General features: G+C 53.1%; 2 protein-coding genes across 3 annotated transcripts in view; both read right to left on the reverse strand.

Annotated features, from left to right (window-relative positions):
* Positions 1 to 5151: 5151 nt before the first annotated feature.
* SRMS (src-related kinase lacking C-terminal regulatory tyrosine and N-terminal myristylation sites) lies at positions 5152 to 13040 on the reverse strand. The gene is made up of 8 exons (XM_042047030.1): positions 12562 to 13040; positions 10204 to 10325; positions 9178 to 9344; positions 8127 to 8265; positions 7493 to 7651; positions 6420 to 6601; positions 6109 to 6265; positions 5152 to 5741 (listed from the first exon to the last, which is right to left on the reverse strand). Exons 1-8 carry the CDS (start codon positions 12915 to 12917, stop codon positions 5548 to 5550), a joined length of 1476 nt encoding a protein of 491 aa, XP_041902964.1. The 5' UTR covers positions 12918 to 13040; the 3' UTR covers positions 5152 to 5547.
* Positions 13041 to 15108: 2068 nt separating this feature from the next.
* Positions 15109 to 22295, reverse strand: part of LOC121673591 (peroxidasin homolog) — a 48349-nt gene continuing 41162 nt past the window's right edge. Inside the window, exons 17-23 of one of the 2 annotated variants that reach the window (XM_042047009.1) lie at positions 20727 to 22230; positions 20130 to 20264; positions 19381 to 19589; positions 18484 to 18598; positions 18044 to 18137; positions 17781 to 17887; positions 15109 to 16494 (exon numbers count right to left, since the gene is read on the reverse strand). In XM_042047009.1, coding sequence (XP_041902943.1) covers positions 17792 to 17887; positions 18044 to 18137; positions 18484 to 18598; positions 19381 to 19589; positions 20130 to 20264; positions 20727 to 22230 — 2153 coding nt within the window. In that variant the 3' untranslated portion in view covers positions 15109 to 16494; positions 17781 to 17791. Of the gene's footprint in view, positions 16495 to 17780; positions 17950 to 18043; positions 18138 to 18483; positions 18599 to 19380; positions 19590 to 20129; positions 20265 to 20726; positions 22231 to 22295 lie in introns of those variants that run through there. The other variant, XM_042047015.1, reaches the window with a different exon arrangement.

The raw sequence follows: 22295 nt of genomic DNA on the forward strand, positions 1-22295 counted from the left end.
CGCTGTGGGTTGTTCTTTGTCTGTGGAGGGGGGAGCAGAGCGGTGCTGGGGGTGTTGGTGGGGCTGGACCAGGACACAGCACGGCTCCTGGCCGCAGAGCAGGATGCAGTGGTGCCAGATACCACGTGCTAGCCTGACTCACTGGGCCGTGTGTGTTTTGCACGTGAGCAGGATCTGGCTGGGCTGTGGTGGTGTTGCAAACGCCTTCCCTCACCCTCTTCTCTCCTTACTTGGCTACACAGCCTGCCCCTGCTGGCACTGAGCTTGTTTTGCTCCCCAAACACGTGGCTGCCCTGCTCTGCTTTGGTACCTCGAGGGGCAGGAGCGAGTTCCAGGGCCTGAGCAGGTGTGGCTGGGGCTGGGGGGAGGATTTGGGTGCACAGTGACCCCTCCATAATGAGGAGAGAGATAAGGCTTGCTCAGGACATGCATTTTGTGGATCTGGATATTGGGCCGGAGCTCATGGTGTGGTGGATGGCAGCTCAGGGGCTGCACTCGGTTTGGCAGCCCTGGATCCCAGCTGGCCCATGTGTTGCACTGCCCCAAGTGCTGTTTTGCCTGATTTTTGCCTGCAAATTACTCAGTTTGGCTGTTTGATCCTTCTGAGAGCTGGGAAAACAAGAGCCTGCAGGTGCCTGCATGAAGGGAGCAACTTTGTTCCTGCTGGAAAGTAAAAAAACTTGGCAGAGGTTGATTTAAAGGTGCCAAATGTTCCTGCTCTGCTTCTCGCCACAGCATGAGGAGTGGGGCTGTCCCTGCGTGCACCAGGGGCTGCAGCTGAGGCCATGGGACCCTTGAGCGATGATTTTTCCCTCCTGGTGTCCCAGGCAGGCAGGGAAAAGGGCAGGGAGCAGCTGGGGGCACGTGGCTGCTCTGTTTTCTGTCTGCTCTGCAGGGGCATCCAGGGTCACTTCCAGCTCTGTTGCTTCTGACAGTGGAAAGTGTTGAGTAAGCTTTTCACTGAGCTCTGCTTCCCCAGGCACGGGTCCTTGTTTTTGGGGCAGAGGGTCTGTGTCCCCTGTGCCTTGGAGGGGCCAGGGCAGCACTGGCACCTCTGCTCCCCCTGTGTAACTGTGTGCATCCGAGGGGAATGGCTTCAGGGGGGTTCCAGCAGTCTGGAACAGTTTGGACCCCAGGGGCTGCCAGCACCCTGAGGGTGACCCCCATGTTCATGGCAGCAACTGATCGGATGTGACTTCCAGTGGGGCAGCAGACTGCTGTTGTTGGGAGGGCGGCACATCCCAGGAAGCACATGGCAGCCTTTAAACTTCCCTAAACATGGGGAAATAAAGATAAAATAGACCCTTTCTGAGAAAGAGCAGGCAAGGCTGGTTGGAAAGTGTGGCTGTGGCACCTCTCCAGGGTCTTCCCATGTCCCAGCAAAGCCCTTTGGGTGCTGCTCACCCCCAGGCTGCCTCAGGGATCTCCTCTGATCCTGGTTCCTAGCAAAAGCCACATATTTTGGAGAGACAAGTATTTTTTTGCAAGCCTGGAAATCAGTGTGGACACACAAAGGTAAAGTCAATATTACTGTATTTGCTTGATCATGGAGGGACAAACCCAGCAACTGTCCCCAGGCACCCAGGGGAGGCAGTCACAGAGCAGAGGCACCAATCCTACATCCCTGGCTTTCATCTGGGCACATTCCCCAGCCTGATCCAGCTCTAACTGAGCTGCTCTGCGATGCCATGAGCACATGGATGCTCCCCTATCCAGGTTTTGGATGCTGGATGGCAGTTAAGTTCATTCCCACATTGCTCTGGGGTGGGTTGGATTTACAGCAGGGACTGCAGCACCTGTCAGTGGCTGCCCTTGTGCCCATGGTTCCCTGTCCAGTGAAGCAAAACTGCCTGGAAAAACCCTGCAGAATCCAAGGCTGTGTTTCTGAATGTCTGTGAAGTGTCACAGACTCAGACTCCTTCTCTGCTGGGAGTGAAGATACAGGGAGAGTCCAGATGCCCCCAGATGTGCTCCTGGGCAGCTTCATGGCATTTCTGAGGGCAAAGCCCTTGGCATTGCCTTTTTTGCTTGGGGTTGAAAGGCTTTTAGGCTCTTTCTCTCCCCTTCACAGCATTCAGACATATTTTGGAAAAGCATTTGACAGCCAAGCATGTTTATTTTTGTCCTGTTTCCATCTTCACTGCTGTGGGTGTCTCTCTTCTCAAGTAACAAGTGATGAGAGAAAACTCTCATTTCACAATGTCGTGGAACAGCCTCAGGTTGTGCCAGGAGAGGTTTAGGTTGGATATCAGGACAAACTTTCACACTGAAAGAGTTACCAAGCATGGGAACAGGCTGTCCAGGGCAGTGGAGTCCCCATCCCTGGAGGGGTTTAACAGACCTGTGGATGTGGCACTTGGGGTTAGTGGTGGGCTCGGCAGTGCTGGGGGAATGGTTGGACTTGATGATCTTAGAGGGCTTTTCCAACCTAAGTGATTCTATGATTCCAGCTGATTTCCTGTGTCCTCATGCTGCTGCTGTGGTGGGATAGCAAGGGAAACATTGGGCAGTAGAAGCAAGACAATCAAAGGGGTTCCCCATACACAGCACCCCTCCCTAAGCAATCCCCTTCTTCCTATAGGGCTTGATATTGGAGGGGCAAGCACGCACCTCCCATGGCATCAAATCCACTGGGACTGATGTGCCCACCTCTGCTCCCTCTGTGGTGTTTTGACTGTTGTTAATTCACATATTTGCTCAAAACTCGCTGGTGTTTTCTGCTCACTCTCATCCCTTGCAGCAGCCCTCGTGCCACCCCGCCACCTCCAGTGAGAAGTATTTCTTTACATTCCCTGCCTCTTGCTGCTGGGGGTTGTTTTGGTTTGGTTTATTTCCCTCCAGCAGCCTTGCTTCCCCCTCACCCTTCAAAGGCTGACGTGGGACCTTAAAAATAGAAATGAGCTGTGCAGCTGAAATACATCGCATTAGCCTGAGGCTGCTTCCAAATGCCACTGGGTCAAGGCTCCGATCCTTGAATCTGCAAACGGGGCACATGCCAGGCTGCAAATGGAGCAGGAGATACCTGTAACAACAGGACCAACAACAGGATTTGCAATGCCCACTCTGGAGTGGTTCCAGAAGGACTGGGACCCCAGCATTCCTGCCTTTGTGGAATGGACTTAAGGAAAAACCTGGTTCCATTTTTTGGGGGGAGAGGGGCTGCAGTGCCCAGCCCAGGCTGAGATCCTGGCAGCAGATAGGAAAATCTGGGCTCCCCACCCCCGGCCACCAAGTTTATCTACTTTTATAAAGCAAGTAAGACTCAGAGAAATGCCAGAACCCAGCAGACCATGCTGGAGGGAAAATCCAGGCTGCGGATTGGCTTTTCATGCAGCAGAGGAGGAGGAGGAGGAGGAAGGAAAACTGCTGTGGGGCAGCACCGTGTCATCACATCCCCATATTCCCCCTCCACATCCCCAAGAGGTCACCGTGACTGCTGAGTGACCTGGTTTTGGGCCATATGTCTGACGGGCTGGTGCCCTGCCAGCCCCACGGGCTTCTCCAGGTACCCCACCATGGACGGCTGAGCCCCACACCAGCCCCATCACCCCATACACACCCTTCTCCTCCTGCTTATTTTTGAGCTCCATCTGGTGGCAGCCTGACCTGCAAATTTACTGTCTTAATTGCTGTTCGACAGGCTGGTCTAGAGGAAAGTGTCCCTGCCCATGGCAGGAGGCTGGAACAAGATGATCTTGAAGGTCCCTTCCAACGTAAACCATTCTGTGATTCTGTGCTACATCAGCCCCACCGTGCCTGCACCAGGCATGTTCCTGCCCTTCCTTAGTGTGCCATAGCCCATCACCTGCTGGATATGGCTTCAGTCTTTAGTTTCCTGCAGGAGAGGACCTGGGCTGTGCATGGGTGTGCTCTCTGCTCCAGTGTTTGATCAGGCTGCAAAATGTTTGAGTAAGGTGAGGATTTCCTCTTGCAACCATGCCCAAACCCAGCCTGGTACTTTTTCCACCTGGGAACACTCTAACCAGGAGCTGCTGCCTTCCCAGGACAGGGCTGCAGCTCTGTGGGCATGAACAGAGCAGGCTTTATCCCACCCCTAAACCACATTCCTGCCTCCCCTTTCCAGGCCCCTCGTGCTTGGAGGCTTGTTCAATTAACAGCCAGACTTGTTTCTGCTCTTCTGCGCAGCACGGATGCTGCCCAGGCATGGGGAGTGTTGCATAAACTTTATTAACTTTATAAATTTCAACGCTGCTGTTGGCTCAGTCCCACTGGTCACCTGCAAACAGGCAAAATGGGCTTGTCAGGAGGAATTCTAAACCTCTGCCAGTTGCTTTCACCCACAGCATGTCTGCTCCTGCCACCAGTGCCACAAATGTGTTAGGGTTCCAACAGCCCCATTCAGGCTGCCCCTGCCTGCACCAGCCTGGAGCCTTGGCATTGCTCCCAGTGCTGCTTTTCCATGTGTTCTTCCACTGCTGCCAAGGACAGCCCGGCCTCTGGGAGAGTGCACGGGCAGGGGGGCAACAGGGACTTGGCTGGAGCAAACTCTGCCCCGGCTTGGGAGGGACCAGAGGCTCAAGGTCCCCCTGCAAGGCCATATCCTGGGATCAGGGAGGAGCTGGGGGCAGTGGGAGTATCTCTTGGCCTGTCCCATGGGTGGGATAAAGAGAAAAACAGGGTGATGTAGTGTTTTACCTTTGCTGCCTGCATGTGGGATAAGGAGGCATTCAGTATTTGAACCCAGACATAGATTTTTCTTGGAATAGCCACACGATGGTGAGTGAGACAAGAACCCAGAGTGGAGCAGCCCAGTCAGGAGCTGACTGTGCAGAGTCCTTGGGGCATGTGGGGCTGCTGCCTGGGAAAGGGGCAGCAGAGGCACACAAGGATACTTGGATGAACAGAGTCCAAAGAGACACAAGAATGGTTTTATCTGTGGTTGCAAGAGTGGGACTGGTTGCAAATCAGTGCTTCCTTGAACCTGTCCTTGATGGATTCCTTGAATCCATCCCTGAAAGTTTTCACATCCAGGTTGGATGGAGCTTGGAGCAGCCTGGTCTAGTGGAAGGTGTCCCTGCCCGTGGAACTTTAAGGACCCTTCCAACCCAAGCTGTTCCATGATTCCTGGGAGGGAGTTTCAGCGTGCTGAGGGAGGAGCATCCAGCAATGCCCTGCAAGGACTCCTGTGGGTGGATGCACACACATTTATTGATAAATACACCGAACACACGCTACAAGATAAGCAGAGCCACAACTGAACATGAACTGCAAACCTTCACGTTGGTGTGGGGAGCAGCAGGGACCTCCCACCCTACTGAGCAAATGAAGATGTAAACTCAGAGTGATGCCTCTGTGGGCCTTCTCCAAACTGTTACACAGCCAAGCGCTGGCAATGAGTTCTCCACAGATTGCTGCTTTTTCCCTTGGCCGCCTCCCTGCACCCTGACTGTGAGGGACCACATGCTGTTTTTTGGGGGGATGTGCTTTCCTTGTAGGCCTGTCAGAGGGCAAACCAGAAGGAAGGAACTTCTTGGCAAGAGCTGGCCTGGAGGGGCTTGTGCAGGAAGGATGGTGGGAAGGGGTCCCTCAGGAGAGGGAGCTGAGCAGCCGCCTGTAGATGAAGCCCAGCTTCTCCCGCAGGGCCAGGAAGGTGGGACGCTCCTCCGTGTTGCCGCTCCAGCACTCCAGCATGATGCTGTAGATCTCGGGAGGGCAGGGGCTGGGCCGGGGGAGGCGGTAGCCCCTGGTGATTTGCCGTACTGTTTCTTGGTTCGTCATTCCTGCAAGGAAGAAGATGCCCCTAGTCTGATGTCCCCAAAGGATGCCCTGAAGGTACACCTGCAGTGGCCAAGATGTCACTGGTGGTGCTGTGAAATGGTGTCTCTCTGCCAGAGGGGTGGTAGAAGAAAGGATGTGGGAGAGCCAGACCAACTTCCTGCCCCCAGCTCCTGCACCCACTCTGCAGCCACTGAATATCCCTCCAAGCCATCCCCTAAGTGGACAATAACTTTCTCATGCTCCAGAAGCTGCTTCCATATCCCTTGGGGAAGTGACAATATAACAATTCACGACACTCTGGTTTTGGGGATCATGGGTGAGCTGCCCAGCAGATGGATGGAGGACACAGGAGTGGGGTGGCAGCCTTACCTTCATAGGGGATCTGTCCATACGTGAAGACTTCATAGAGCAGAATCCCGTAGGACCAGACGTCAGACTTGAGAGAGTAGGTGCGGTAGTTGGCTGCCTCTGGGGCCGTCCACTTCACTGGGATTTTAGTGCTGCTGCTGGTGGAATAAATGTCATCCTGAAAAGCAATGGGAGATGGGACATGAGGGATGGGGTGATCAACAGAGACATGGTTTTTGGGGAAAGTGGACAGCAAGGAATGGCTCCAGCACGGGGCAACTTTATGAGCTGGTGGGTAGGAGGGAGGGAACAGAGCATCCCGCTGAACTGACCTTGAGGAGCCGGGCAAGTCCAAAATCGGCAATTTTGCAGGTGAGTTCCTCTCCCACCAGGATGTTTCTGGCTGCCAGATCCCGGTGGACAATGTGCTTCTCCTCCAGGTACCTCATCCCATCCGCCACTTGGCAGGCGATATTGAGCAGATGGGAGGTGCCCAGGGACTTCCCTTCAGGACCTGTTAATCCAGACAATCCAAGCATTGGGGGCAATCTATTATGGGGTTCTGGTTTGGAAGGAGACCCTGTGCTGACAATATGGAACATGGGGAACATGCAAATTTGAACTCCTAAACTGTCCTGGTTGTGCTGTGTGGGACGTTCAGCACTGCCATGTGCTCCTCAGGCATGGGACAGGGGCGGGCTCTGAAGAGCACCAAGGACACAGATATCCATGGCTTATTCAAAGCCAAAGGTGACCTTCTGCCATGCAAATCTCCCTCCAGGCCTCTGAACCTGTTGTACCTGCAAGCTCCAGCTCCTCCGGCACCAAGTGCTGCTGGAGCCGCAGTCAGAAACAAGGTCAGTGTGGGTGGGAGGGGGAGTACCCTGTAGAGAAACAGGTCTTGGTGGGAGCGGTTTGTTTTGTTTGCTTTTAAGGCAGATTGTGCTGGGTCAGGAAAATAAAGGCCAAGAAAATTAAACTGGGTAATGAGTGGTCCATGGCCTGTTACGAGCTCTGCACACAAACAAACCCATGGGGAGGTTTGGCTGTTTCATTCCTAAAGAAGGTGGAGTTGCCCAAACATGGCAGTGAGATTTCTGTGCACTGGTGGGAGTTGGCAGACCATGGGTGGGTGGAGAAGGAGGGACTAAGGTCCCAACCAACATGCTTGGCTCCCAAGGGTTGATACAAACCCAGCCCACGTGGACACCCAAAGGATCATGCCAGACTTCGTGATCCCAAGACCATCTCCACCAAGTGCCCATGGATTGCTGTGTTATCCAAACAGGACAGAAACCAGACTGGCACTCTCTTAGGGTCCCCATTCGGATTCACAGGGCGATTCTGGGGCACAGGAAGCAGTGCCCCAGGATCCCCCATCCCGTGGAGCCAGCACAGCACTCACTGTTGAGGTAGCTGTGGAGGTTGCCTTTGCACATGAGCTCAGTGATGATGTACACGGGCTCCTCCAGAGAGCACACAGCGTGCAGCTGGATCAGCTTCTCATGTCTCAGGCGCTTCAGGTTCTGAATCTCCTTGTTGAAGTCTTCTGCTTTCATGTCAGCTGCGGGAGAAAGCCAACACAGCCCTTGTGAGCCACTTTCTCACACGATGTTGGGACCTCAGCACCTCCAACTGGGATGAGGACCTTTTTTACCTCCTCACGTCCCGCCCCCACCCCCCCCGCTCTCAAAGCTCAGGTGTGCACAACCTGTGTCTCAGAGCTGATGTTTTCCATGGGGCTTTGGATCCCATTTTCAGGATCATAGTTCCATCAGGATTTTATGTATCACAAACCCATTTGACTTGACATGATGTCACTTATCACGAACCCACTGGCTGGAGCCATTTTATAGGGATGCAGCCCAAGCTTAGGTTTGTGCACAGAAATATTCCAGTGGCTCCTGGCCAGGTCCTACTGCAGTTTGCCTGATAAAACAGTCACAGTGACCAAGAGGATGAGGAAATGAAGGAGGGTGAATGATACAGCAGTGAACAAGACTCAGCTGGCCACGGTTAACATCTGATTCTCCACATACCTTTAATGATCTTGATGGCCACCGGCACCGTGTTCCTCCACAGCCCTTCCCACACCTCTCCAAAGTAGCCCTCTCCCAGCTTCCTCCGCAGGGTGAACTCCCAGCGCGGCCGCTCCCAGCTGTCCCTCTCGGGGGGAGTCTGCCAGATGGACATGGAATGGCACACTTGGACCAGCCAGCCAGGCAGGACCTGCTGATGGAGCCTGCACCAGCCCTTGGCGCCCACAGAGGAGCAGGGCACGATGCTTCACCAGCTGTGTGCCCAGGGGCTGAGCCCGAGCACTGCCCTTCCCTCAATGTTCACTGTGGGCACAAAACACCTGGGGCATCCTCTGCATGACCCCTGCTGGGAGCCCAGGTGTGCAAGGGGGAGAGTTTGGAGACTACACAAAATACCAGGAGTTCAAGTTATAATTCACTCCTCATCAGACCTCAGAAGTGCCTTTTCTCCATCTCCACCAATAAATAAAAATGAGTGAATTAATATTATTGCATATTATGGCTGATTTAGACTACAGCTCATTAAGCCTTTCTTTTATCCCACACCTTTCAATTTCACTCTTGGATTATTCACATGGTTAATTGCTATTTCCAAGTCATAATCAGTGGATGGAACTCTAATCAGGAAATGAGTTGGCAATTTGGGATTAATACTGTAATTAGACTTATGAGTGCTGCACTAATTGGTATGAAAACTTTATAAAAGCCATGTGTTTTTTTCTTATATTCCCAGGAAAAAATTGGAAGCATGGGTATTTCCAGAATCCATAGTGAAGGGGATTGTAACAACTTGGTTTCCAGTCTTTGAGATGGAGAAGACATTGCAGAAAATGGCTGGTCAAAAATGCATATAAATGCCATGCCCAGCCTTAACATGGCTGATGAAAGGTGATGCTGGCAGCTATACTAATGGTGGGCTTTAAATTTAGTTTAATAAAGCTCAAAACCCAAATGGACAGCCTAATTATTTCTAGTTTCCCTCGTTTCCCTTTCCTTTTTTCCATCCCGGTGACCCCGGGGAGCACGGCTGAGCTGTGCCTGGCCTACGCACCGCGGGGCTGCAGGGCTGCAGCAGGGGGCTCTGGATGACCTTCCAGTGCTCCGTGTAGAAGGCGAGGAGCTCCTCCATGTTGGGAAAGGGGTGTCCCTTCTGGATGTAGAGACTGCCCCTGGGGCTCTTGCAGATTCGGAAGTGGCTGACCTTCGTGTGGTTGCGCACTGTGGGGAAGCCCAGGTTGGGGGAAACTCAACTCATGCAAAGATCAGCCCCTGCCCATCTCCCTGCTTGACTTCACCCTCTCTCCTTTCCAGATTCCCAGTCTTTTAATTAACCTAAAGCAACACAGCTCTCCCCTGGACTGCTCCATCCCACTCCCCACATCCCTTCTGCTCCCACCTCCTGGCCCAGAGGACTCCTGGCCATTGTGAGCCAGGCTCCTTGGACCATACAGCTTTATTATCAGGGATAATTAATAAGCTTTATTATCAGGCATAATTCCACCATGGGCTGCTCAGAGAATAGTGGAGCTGCTCAAAGAGGATAAACCAGGGGCAGCTGTGACTCCCACAGCCCAGGGACTGAAGGTGGGATGTGGAGTTTGCCATGGTTTTCCTAGGATTGCTTTTATGGGGATAAAACCAGATCGTAATGGCACTCTGGTCCAAAACCCCCTGAATTCGGATTTCAGTATGTGGGAGCAGCCCAGGCCCTGGTAATCTGGAGTGGCAGCATATTTTTAAACAACCGTCAGATGACAAAAGCTGCTGGAATGAAACCCTGGAAGTTAGTGCCACGAAACCATCATTAGGCTGCAGTGAAATGTTTATGGCTTTCATACCCCGGACAGGAGCCACGCACTTTCTTTTGCCACAGTGATTCAACAATCCATCCCTGCTCTGTTAACTTTCCCCTTGCCTTCAGAAAGCAGCCAATTCCCTTCAACAAGGTGCTGAAAAGTGCTTTAAATGTACTCCCCTGTTTTACACCCCGTGCTAAGCAAACCAGGATTTGCCCCTCAGGAACAGCCTGCTACCTTTCCCTGTGCTAATTTTATATGAATAATTGCCACAAAGTCACCTGAGAGAGAGTACTCGCCCTTGCTGCTCTCGCTGTCCCGGACGAGGAAGGAGCCATGCTGGTTGGGAGGCGAGAGGAGGAGCTGCTCCGCTTCGTTTCGGCTGATCTTACTGAAGTACCAGCTGGGGAGCAGAGCAGAGGGGTCAGGGTGGTGCAAGGGGTTGCTGCACAGATGGGTCTGTATCCATTTCAGGGGATCCTGTACCTCCTGAGCCAGACAGGGGGAGCAGCTGCTGTGATCCCACTGTTTGCTCATCCCTACAGCCACCAAGCAAGTGGCACAGTGGCCAGTCTGTGTCTCAGAACCTGTAGATGTGGCTGCCTGTATCAGGGCTGTTCCAGGCAGTGCTTTACAGGCACTTGCTGCAGTTTATTGAGGCTCACTGCCTGCAGACCATTTCATAGAATCAGAGAATCCCAGAATGGTTTGGGTTGGGAGGGACCTTAAAACTCATCTCGTTCCACCCCTCCTGCCATGGGCAGGGACACCTTCCACTAGACCAGGTTGTTCAAAGCCCCATCCAACCTGTTCTTGAACACTGCCAGGGATGGGGCATTTCCTCCATCAGTGTCTGGACACTGCTGTATCAAGCTGTCCAGGTCTCAGGTCCATCCCACACCCGTGAGGTTCACACTCTTGGTCTGACAGCCTGTGGTAAATAAAGCACCAACCACCTGGTGCTGTGTGGAAGGTGCTCTGGTGAGGCTGTCCCTGTGTCCTGCCATGAGAGCAACATCTGCAGGCACAGGATCACTTTGCACTTCTTGACCTGCAGCTCATGGGCAGAACCGGCTCTGAGCCCATGAGCAAATGGCATCGATGGAAACATCCCTGGCAATTGCCTTTTGCTGCTCCAGCTGTGGCAGCACTGTCTGGGGACTTCACAGCACCAAGCCGGGGGGAGGACCCAGCCAAATCCCTCTTCTGTGTCATATCACTGAGATTCATCACTGAATTCCTGTAAGGAAAGGCAGGTTGGCTGGCTGGCTTCCGACATAGAGGGGAGCACAGGAAGAGGGAGCCTCATCCAGCCTAAGGCAACCAGGACGTGAGAAGCCGAAAGTTTCGTCATTAGCTGGGATCGCCAGCGTCTGAGAAGCCGCGCAGGAAATTACATGTGATGAGGTGAACAAATTACCACCCAGCTCCGACCTGCGGCTCCGCGGAGTCTGCGCTCACGGCTTGCTCCGGCTGGGAAGCCGGGCACATTCCTGCCGTCTGCCTTCCACGCCGTGGCATCGCCCTTGTCCCTGTCCTCGAGATGTGGCTGGGCACCAGCTGCTCACGGATGGTGCTCACACATGTACACACACGTACACAAACACACACACGCTCCGCTGTAGCCTGCCCAAGGGTCCCGTGCCATGGGAATAAGGCAGGGAGCCGACCCCACGGTCCACACCGGTGTGGTCCCAGCACAGCCCAACCAGACTGGATTTGCCTTCCTCAAAGTACGCGCAGGGAGGGTCTCTCGCATCCCACCGGTTCCCATCACTGCCCCTGCACATCGGGGGCTCTTCCCGGGCTTCTCCCGCTCCTCTCCTTTACCCGGCTCAGCACAGGGCGAGCGCGGAGGGGTCTCCAGGGTGCCACGCCCTCCCCAGCTCTGCGCTGTCCGCACTCGGCATGTCTCAGGGCCGAGTACAGAGGGAACAGCAATGTCTCGGGGCGCTTTGCCCGACGTGTCGGGACCAGGCTGCCTTATGCAACGAGGAGCCTGGGCTTTCTCCAGCTGCCAGAGGGCTGAGACATCCCCCGAGCTCCGTGTAGGCTGAGAGAGGCACCGACCGGGAGGAAGCCCCCAGCCCTGGGTAAGCAGGATGGCAGCAGCAGCAGCAGAGCTCTGGGCTTCCTGGCAGGTACCAACCCAAACTGCTTCTTCCCGTGCTCCCAAGCCCTTTGGAGCCGGCAGGGCTCAGGTACAAGTTTCCCCAGTTCCCTGCCTTCCTCCTGTCTCCCCTTTAACGCAGAACAACAGGGAGAGGAGCCGGAGCAAGCCGGAGCCTTTGCACCCCTGCCCACCATCACACCGCATCGCAGTCCAAAGCCACAGTGCGAGAGTGATGCAGCCAGGAAGGGGCACTGGCATCTCTCCCCGCTGGCGCATCCCCCAAATCTCACTTGCTGTGCCCAACACCTCCACTCCACTGCCACGAGCTGTAGGGGCTGCAGGGCAGGGATGCCCAGGGGAGGGCAAATCCCCGCTCAGCCCCAGCGCCGCTGATGGCCAAAGCAGGGGATGAGGATCCGGTGCTCCGTGCCGCTGGGGAGGGTGAGCACTGCCTTTCCCTGCGCAGGGATGTGCTACCCTAGCCCAGCCTCCATCCCTCTGTGGATCCAGAGCAGCGGATACTTACGGGCGGTGAGCGGAGGTGCCCTGGCTGAGGTTGGCCACGTAGGCAGCAGGGACGTAGCCCGTGGCCGGCTCCCCCAGCAGCCGCCGGGCTAGGACATACTCTCCCTCTTCTCTGAGGACACGCAGTTTGTCCCCTGCGCTTATGCTCAGCTCCTCGGCGCTCCGGGCTGTGAAAGCGTACAAAGCGATACAGAGAGAGGACTTGGGGATGAAGGAAATGGAAGTCGCCTCCGAGTTCAGCGAAACGGAATCAGAGCCAAGATACCCCAGCGAGCAGCTCTCCGTCACGGAGCGGGGACGGAGCTTGTTCCAGAAAGATGTCAGGAAGGTCAAACGCTTCCTGACGAACTGCTCCATCCCCGGTGAAGCGCTGGATGCGGTGGGCTATGCCACCGCGCTCCGGGAGGCCGGGGGAGGGGGGGGTGCCGGGCTCCTGCCGCCGGCCGGGAAGCTCATCCTGCCGGCCCGCGTTACCCGCACGCGTCTGGGCGCTCGCCGGCCCTTCCCGGCGAACTTCCTATTTCTGAAAGTGAAACTGGTTCATCTGGCGAGACGAGTCTGCAGGCGGGACGAGTCTGCAGGCAGGAGTCCCACGCTCAGAGCCACGGGCACATCTGGGAGACAGGCACAGCTGGAGCCGGGCTTGCTGCTCTCGAAGAAGAAGGAGGAAGGCTGTTGTTTTATTTAATCATTATTTTAAAGTGTGCTCTTTGCTTCTTACCGGAGCACCATAAACACAGCTCTCTGTTCTTCAAGCAGCTCTTGTCACAAGTGGCTGACTCTTGTTAATAGTCTTTATCTCACTTGTGTGGGAGGCTATTTTTTTTTCCATAGGACAATAATTGCATCCACAAATGTGGGAGAGTTAAAACAGAATTAAGGAAATAACCTTAGAAGAGATCTGAAGTGTTTGGATATTTCCTGGGTGGATATTGTGGGGGTTTCTAACACCGGATCCTTTCTTCCTTCAGTCTACGATGACTTCCCAGAGTAACCCCACTACAGCATTTGCCTCTTCACACTCATTCCCTGTTGCAGAGGGTCACTGGGGAATTCACATCCCAGAACCACCAGGGTCTGGTGATCATTCAGCTTCCATCAGAGATGGGTCCCACTCAGAAACAGGAGATCTTTGCCTGATGCAGGGCCAGCATGGCATCCAGAGCCAAGCCCTGGAATGCAGCCCCCAGCTCTCACTGTGTCAGCACAGCCACACTTCCCCAGCCCTGGTCACACTCGGACACTGACATGCTCCAACCCCCCTCCCAAATCCCACCGCCCACAGCCATCAGCCAAAGGACAGAGATTCCCCCCTCACGTCTTCCATGTGCACTTTAAGCCACCTGGAGATCACTGCTCTAGTGAGAAATCCCAACTCCAATCCCCCAGCCACCACCTGGACTTTGTCATTTAACTGTTCCATCTAATTAGTGGGAGTTTTGTGCCTGTCAACTCCACTCCTGGCCTTGAGTCCATTATTTTGATCCTCCTCTGCTTGCAGTTGGTCTTTGTAGCTCATTTTGGGTGTGTAGTTGGGATTTAAAAGAGGCTGCTTAAAAAGGAATATGAAAAATTAATTGTAGAAGTCTGGGCTGCCGACTGCAACCGTGTGGGGTGTGAGGAACAAGCTGGACCCACCCTTGGGTCAACAGCTCTAGACATGCTGTGTCCTGCATCCTGGGTGTCCCGTGATGGCCAAAAACCTGCAAAAGGATTTCCTTGTCTGGGTTTTGGACTCAGCAATTTCCTCACCCTCTCCCAGGCACAGACGCCCAGGGCAGAGGGCAGGAATACAGAGCACTCCTCAGCATGGCCTTTGCATTCCTGAACAGATGAGAACTGGGAAGAAAGGGAGTCTTTAATAAAATATTCTGCTCCCTCCTTATCCAAGTAGCACCTGAATATACAGGTAAGTCCCCCAAGATCTGCCCCCGTGCCCAGCTCACAGCCTCGCCCCCAGTGCCACACAGGGATGCACAAAGTCTCCGTGCATTTTTCCCACTTCAGCATGAGGAGGGCAACTGAGGATGGGGCACAGAAGGGTTTGCAAACCAAAGGGAAGGGACATCCCCTCTGCTGTCCTTCTGCAGCCCTTGAGACCAGTGTGCTCCTCACGTCACACTCCATCAGGAGCAAAAGGGGCTGCTTGGTTGTGCCCTGAAAGATGATCTGATCAGATCCAGCATGGAACGTTTGTGCCTCACTGTTTTGAATGAGGACTTGCTGAACGTCTGGTCTGCAGAAGGAGACTGTGACCTGATTTACCTTTATTGACCTATGCCAGATTAGATTCTCCAGTGGTACCAGCGATAGACAAGTGCAGCTGATTTCCAACACGAAAGGCTTTGGATCTTCATTTGCACCTAAATGAAAGAGTACTTCCAAATGACAAACATCCCTGAGGACTAAATACTGCCTCTGAGCTGAGCCTACCAGACATGCAGAGCACAGACTCATCCCTGCAAACCTCTGTCTGCACAGGACACACACACAAAGCTCAGCTCCATGCCAGGAAGGAGATGATAAATCACAACCTTTTTCTAAGATCTTTTTTTTTTATTTTATTTTCCTATTCAGTTCCAGGAGCATCCCTGCTGCCTTGAATCCCTTTTGGTACTATAAAACACCTAAAAAAAGTAAAGAAGAAAAAGCATGTTCATAGAAGTTTCTGGTCCTTGTGCTGTAGGAAAGAAAGTGGGAGGAGGCAGGAAAAGTGATAAAGATAAGGAAGGTACAGAGATCTGATGGGTCAAGTATTTTCTCTTCAGTCCCTGTGGCCAGCTTACAAGGATGTATTAAAAACCAATCTGTCCACAGATTTGGGGTTGTGGTGGGTACACAGGGACTTCAGTTCTAGCACCACTAAAGAGCACCTCCAGAGAGCACCAAAACCAGCAGACCTGAGCAGCAGAGCTGCCTACACAGCCCTGGTTTGGCTGCAGAGCACTGGGGAGCCATAAACACAAACAGCACTTTGTGTACACCCGCGTGTCAAACACCACAGCATGGCCTCCCAGCCTAATTGACAGAAACCAGCAGCTCCCTTCCACTAATGAGAGTGCCCATTACACCTAATTAGCTGAGGTTCTATTCCAGGTCCTGTTACGTTTACACTCGAAATACATCTTCCAGCAAAGAGCCTTTTTGGAGGGGAAAAAAAAAGGAAGAGAAGCGTAATTCCAATTAAGCACCTAAAGGGGCAGAAAGTTGGGGAATGCAGGTCATGCTGAGGAAAATGGTTTTGAGAAACGGTAAGTCACTCGTGGGGTCAGAGAATGTTCCACTTGTCACCAACGACTGGCAAAGCTCAGCTGGAGATCAAGGGTGGCCACACCGTGCCTGGCACCCCATCCTGAAACACCCAACCCTGAGGTTCCTCTTGGTCTTTTTGATGGTGTCAGAAGATGACTGGGATTTCTTCTGGGCTTCATGTTTCTTTATCTTTTTTTTTTAGTGATTTTTCCAGATGTTTCCTGGCACCACAGTGCATTTGAGAAAGGTTTTGCCTCTTAATGAATTGGTTTGGATGGGTGTCCATGGGACAGTTCCGACAAGGAGTGACGGGTGACGACAGAGGTGCATGGGAAGAGGAGCGGAGCAGAACAGTGGCATTAAAGCAGCTTCAATTTGTCTCTGTTTCCTGGGGGCTGTGGAAGAAAGAGGCACCTTGGCAGACTCTGGGCTCTCATCATCGAGGGCAGAGCTCATCCCCAGGAGGCCAACAAGGGCAGGAAGGGTCCAGGGGCTGAGGGGCTCGTAGACAGTCAGTGCAGAGGGTTCAATGCAGGCAAAAGTACAGTGGTCCTGGGACAGGGAGTGGTATGAGAGGTGTGAGAGCAGGCACAGCATCATGGGGTCTCATGGTGGCTCTCTGAGCCCTGTAGGGGTGGGTTGGACTGGCTGGTGGAGAGCAGGAGTGCAGGTCACAGGGCACCTGAAATGGCACATGAAAGCAGAAAAGCTCTGTGGGAGCAGCTGGAGGCAGAGCGAGCTGTTTGAACAGTGCCTGGCAGGTCTGGGGCAGGGAAACCTTTAAACCCACAGCAAAACTTTTCAGGAACCCTGCAAACACAGGGCTCATCAAGGATCTGAAACAATGGCAAGGAAAAGCCAACCCGAAAGTCACACTGCACTCTTTGTCACATTTCTGAAGCAGAGTCACTGAGGAGAAAATCTGTAAGGACCAAAACACCAAATCATGCTGAAAGACAGCCTGGCCAACCTGCAGGCTTCCCTTTCTGCATTCTGCTGAGTTTATCAGCACAGATCAGCCTTTGCTTGCCCCATCCTTTAATCTAACTTCCAGAGAATGAATGCTCCTTCTAGTACACACTGCCTGGCAGAACTGCACTTCTCAAAACTCCTCTGCTCCTGTCTCTGGAGAAATCATTTGCAACACATAAAAACCATTCAACACCTTCTCCAGACTGGCAGGTGCCAGGGAGCTGTTCAGCCTCTCTCTCACAGCTGCAGAGATCTCCATGGGAAGCAGGAGAAGGGAGCTCAGGCTGTGCTCCCTGTGCCCATGAACACCTGGAGTTCTGGCAGCTCTCTGCCGGGACTGTGCCACTGCTGAGCAGCAGCTGGAGTCCCCAGGCTGGCAGGGGCTGACAGGGACTTTACACAGACACCTCACAGCTGTGCTGCCCTGGCTCGGGCAAACAGAGGACTGGTGCCTTCAGGAGTGAGGAGCACAGTGACTCATGGGGAGGGGAAATCTCTGCCAGTTTGTAAGCAAATGATGGATTGCTCCATCTGCCCAAATGTCCTTGTTTCCCTGGGGAGGAACCAGTCCATCCACTCCATCACCGAGCTTTGTGATATCTCTCCCCACAAAGGTCCTTCAGAGGCTGCTGGATTTGGGGTTAGGACATTAAATGTTGTTAGAATAAACCTACCCAGAGTCACAGGAGAATAGGCCCAGGAGACCTCACCCAATCCACCCGGTCCATCCTATACTTATGTCTTTCCCCATCTTTGCCAAACCAGTTCTTAACAGACCTCCAGGAATGGATACGCCACCACATCCCCAGACAACCCATTCCAGTGAGTCACTGATCATTACCAGCAGAAACGAGTGTCTAACCTGCTGCATTTAAATCTATTACCTCATGTCCCATTCGTCACCTCATTGCTCCATTCCTTCCTGCATGGGAACACTGCTGAGGTGTCCCCCCAGAGTGACCCCACTGGGCCCCAGCCCAGAACAAACACACTGACCTTGTACGTGGTCATCTTTTTCTCCATTTGTCCCCAGTCTTCTTGCCCTGTCCACGTGTGCTGGTGTTCCTGTGGTGCCACCTCAGCTGGCTCTCTAGTGCATTCACCTGGGGGTGAGAAAGCAGCAGCCCTGAGAGGAGTTTGCACCACTGCACAGGTAATCTTTAACCTGTCCCAAATACAAGAAGAAAATGCTGGCTCAAGTTTTCTTCACTGAGGTTCATGACTCCATGAAAGACAAACATTGAGACACCAAGTTTTACCTGTTTCCTTAGAGAAGTGACTGTCTTCTCCAGTTCAGCCACAAGGGACTCAAGATTCTCTCTGGAGGAAGGGCTTGGGGAAGGCACCTCGTTTCTGGGGTTGGGGATAAAAAGTAAAAAGGGTTATGCAAACAGCAGCTTCCTGGGTGAGGGAATCATTCTGCCTTCTCCAACACCAGCCTCCAAGTGAGCATCAAAGGGAGGGGCCCAGCTGCCAGATTCACCTGCCAAGGGATGCCAGCCAAAGAGCCCCTCAGCCCAGGTATTTACTCATCAGAGTTGGGCTCTGCACTGAAGTGTTGGAGGACTGGCTGAGTTCAGCATCTCTCTACTGATCCAGCCCTACCCCAAACCTCTGCAAGGAGCCAGATTCAGAGGCCTGAATGGACTATTAAAAACTTCTGTTTCATAAAATGGAGGTAGAAGGGGTGATACTACACCTGGGCAAGTCAGCCTTGTGCCTGGCAGGGTTTTCCTCCGGGTAGCTGAAGCCAGGAGACCTCTTGCTTCGGAACCGCTGCGAAAGAGCCCTGAATTGCCCTCGTGTCCGGCAGTCTTGGAAAGGAAGGGAAAGTCTGCAGTGAGCACTGGTGTTAAAGCAGGACTGCGTGAATTTCAGCAGCACAAGGCAGTGCTGCCCTCCTGCACTATCCACCCTGGACACATCTCTTGGGCCAGAGGAAAGGAGGCAACAAAGGTGTGGAACAGGGTGTGCATCACTCATGGATTCCCATGTGTCAGATGGACATCTGCACCCGGAATGCAGCACAGAGGGACCATGGCAGGATCTGTGCTTTAATGGCAGAGATTTAGGCTCCCAAATGAATCTGTGAAGTGGGCACGTGGTGGGGATCATGTCCTGTTTCAGTCTCTCCCCCAGCCAGAGACCAAAGCCCTCAGTGAGGTGGGGCTTTCAGACAGATTAAATGAAGCTAACAGGCTTCCTAGAGAGGTGGCCAATGTCCCAAACCTCTTGGGGTTTAAGAAGTATTTGAATATTATAATAATAATAATAATAATAATGACATAATTAAGACATAATTAATAATTTGCTTTAACTTTTGATCAGCCCTGAATTGGTCAGGCGGTTGGACAGGATGATTGCTTCAGGTCTTCCACAACTGAAATATTCTATACTATTCTATTCTATTCTATTCTATTCTATTCTCTTCTCTTCTCTTCTATTTTCTGTTCCCTTTGCACCCATTTGCTGACACAAGGTTCTCGTGGTGCAGCCAGAAATCAGTTACAATGCCATAAAAGCTGCTGTGGTGTGTGACAAATGCCATCCAGAGTGATGCCCACACCAGTGAGTGCCAGAGCATCCCTCTCCTTACCCTCACAACAGTCCTGCCACAGGCGCAGGTCCACGGCAGGAATCTCCTCACAGCTGACCATGCCCTGCAGGTACGATGCCACCTGGAACACATCTCTCTGCAGCTGCTGGATGTGGTCACTGTTGTCACAGATGACACGAGCAAGGGACACCTGTCTGATCTGAGTCAGCTGCGCCGGCGTGAAGACTCCAGGGTTCTCATACCAAAATCTGCAGTGGGGTGTAATCACAGCATGACTCAGGAGTGGGAGAAGAGGGAGTGAGTGAGTGAGGCTGGGAGAGGAAGAAGAGTTCCCCGACATCTGTGTGGCAGCACCCACACCCCTCAAAATGAGCATCTGCTCTGGTGTCAGGTGGCTGCAAACACAGATGGCTTTTTCTGAACCCACAAACCCCCATGCTCCTGCCCTAAGTGCATCACCAAGCAAAGACGTGTCTCGTTCACACAAGCAGCAAACAGGGATTATGAAAGAGCTCCTGCGGACATTTTCTAGCATTTTCATGCGATATTGGGAACATCCTCAATGATTCCCAGTGTTCTGCAGTGAAATGAGAATCACTAAATCAAGAAAGGACACCTTGACAGTAACTGTTACAAGTGCTTTTGCAAATACACTGGACAGAAAACACTGTTCCTCATATCATAAGACAATAAATAATTAAAAATTACAGATTCTGCTTCTTCCTGTAAGGCAAAAAACCTCCCAAACAGAATAACCAAAGGATTTGGGGTGACTCGAATGATAATACCTGTCTCCATCTCTCAGCCTTCTGAACTGAGTCGTTAACAGGCACATCAGTGTTGGTCCCACTCTGGTCCCAGGGACAAGGTCCTCCACCATCAGTGCTGGAAACAGGTCAATATTTTTGGTAGTTCCGTATAAACTGCAGGATAACCAATATTAAAAAAAAAAGTTAAGAGGATCTCAAAGAGTAGAGATAATATAAATCTGATACCAACATAGAAATTTGTATGTCAGGAACTCATCTGGACAATATTTTTAATGCTTCTATCTAAAAGACAATGGGATAAAGACCTGCCCTGGAAGAGGCAGCCAGGGCAGATAGGACGCAGTTTAGTCTGACTGGAAAATAGCTCCAAGGCTCAATCTGCTCCCAAGCTACACCACAGCAGCGCCTGACAACATTCCACCCAGAACCAGACTGATCACTTGGAGAAACCTCATTTGTCTTACCCCATTGTTAAACCACAGTTATTACCCTATCTTAACATCTGTGGGGGACAGTGTCTGGGAAGGTTATTCCATGGGTGTACTGGAAGGAGCAGGAACTTTTCACTGACTGGTCTCCAGTAATTTCGATGCTTCCACATCTAGGCTACAGTACCTCCTGAGCTTTTCTCTGATCTCCAAGTTCTTTATCTCATTTCTGAGGTCCTCAAACTCCTGTGCAGAGGAGAGGTTGCAGAAGACCCTGAAGTCATTGTAGGGTGGGATGCCGTGGTCTCGCCCTCTCTGGATGTTGATAGCGGCCAAGTCCAGTGACACAGAGTGTGCCATGGAGAAGAGTTTCTCCGTCAGCTCCATGTTGAGGAGTTCAGAGGGCACCCGCATTTTCCCAGGAACCCCAAACAGCCCACGGAGGAGGGGGTCAATCCCCCCTTCCTGCATGATCCTGAAAGGGGAGAAGAAGGCCTTGTGCAGGGGGATGTGGCCTTGTCGGATGGGCTGGAAGGTCTCATTCAGTCGGTACAGGATGGGGTTGATCAAGGTGTGCCCAAAGCGGAAAGCGGCCGTGGCAAAGGCGTTGAGAATCCCCGCATTGACATTGGGGTTGTAGCCTTTGTACTCACCCAGCATCTTCATCCCAGCCTCCCCAAGGACCTTGGGCAACCACTGGGCATAGGTGATGTGCTGCATCTGGGCACCCACAATCTTTCGTGCTTCGTGGTACAGGAGATCCCCATCCCAGTGTGGGTTGAGGGTGGCCAGCTCGGTGGCAACGCGGTTGTGCTCCCTGAACCACAGCGTGTGCATGGCCGTGAGCCCCAGCTGCTCGTTGGCGCGGTGGTCTCCTGCCAGGAAGCACGGCACGGGGCTCTCGTTCTCATCCCTCATGCACTCCGTGGGTGGCCCCACGGCAAAGGGAAGGAGATGCTTCCCCGAGCTGGGCACAACTTGCCCTCGCTTCAGCAGCCCTTTCTGGCCGCTCAGATCCCGCAGCTCCCGTGATTCCTGCTCCGTGCTGCCATAAACGTTGGAGGCATCAATGTAGGATGTCAGGTGGTTGATCTGCTCCCTGGCATAGACAGAGTTCATCAGCAGGGAGGTCATCCCGCTGCCACACACAGGGCTCGAGCGCACAAAGAACATGCAGCGCCCGTTCCGCACGCGGGGGTCGTTGGCGGGGACCGTGATGGAGAAGCAGGGAGGGTCATTGCTGCACACCTCGCTGCAAGGGGCTCCGTCTGAGAAACGGGACATGCTGATGGCTGCCACCGTCTGGTCCATGTCGTGGTCCAGGAACTGGCCCCACTGCATGAGCATGTGCGTGAACTGGTCATCGGGGGTGATGGTCTCGGTCCCAATCATGGCAGTGGAGACAAGGCGAGGTAGAGGAAGGGGCAGATCCCTGGCATCTTCTGCCAAGGAAAACCCTCGGGGGAGGTTAAATCCATTCTGGTAGGCAGGTTTGAGGAGCCTCTGGAAGGCTGTGAGGGACGCACCCCACATGGGGTGCTGGAGGTTGTTGCAAGAGCCATCGTGGGTCCTGTACTTCCTGTGGAAGCAGATGTCAGAGCAGTTGGGCGTGCGGCGGTGGGCGGAGCAGCCCGACAGGTTTGCGATCATGGTCAGGTAGTGAGGGGACACCAGGTCATTGTAGCGATAGCCTGCAAAGGGAAGGGCAAAGCACCAGGTCAGGCATCACCTGCAGCCTCCTGATTCCCACTGTCCC

This window comes from Corvus kubaryi, unplaced genomic scaffold, assembly GCF_017639235.1.
Source record: "Corvus kubaryi isolate FWS band 111438036 unplaced genomic scaffold, C.kubaryi_AGA036_p1.0 134, whole genome shotgun sequence".
Classification (NCBI taxonomy): Eukaryota; Metazoa; Chordata; class Aves; order Passeriformes; family Corvidae; genus Corvus; species Corvus kubaryi.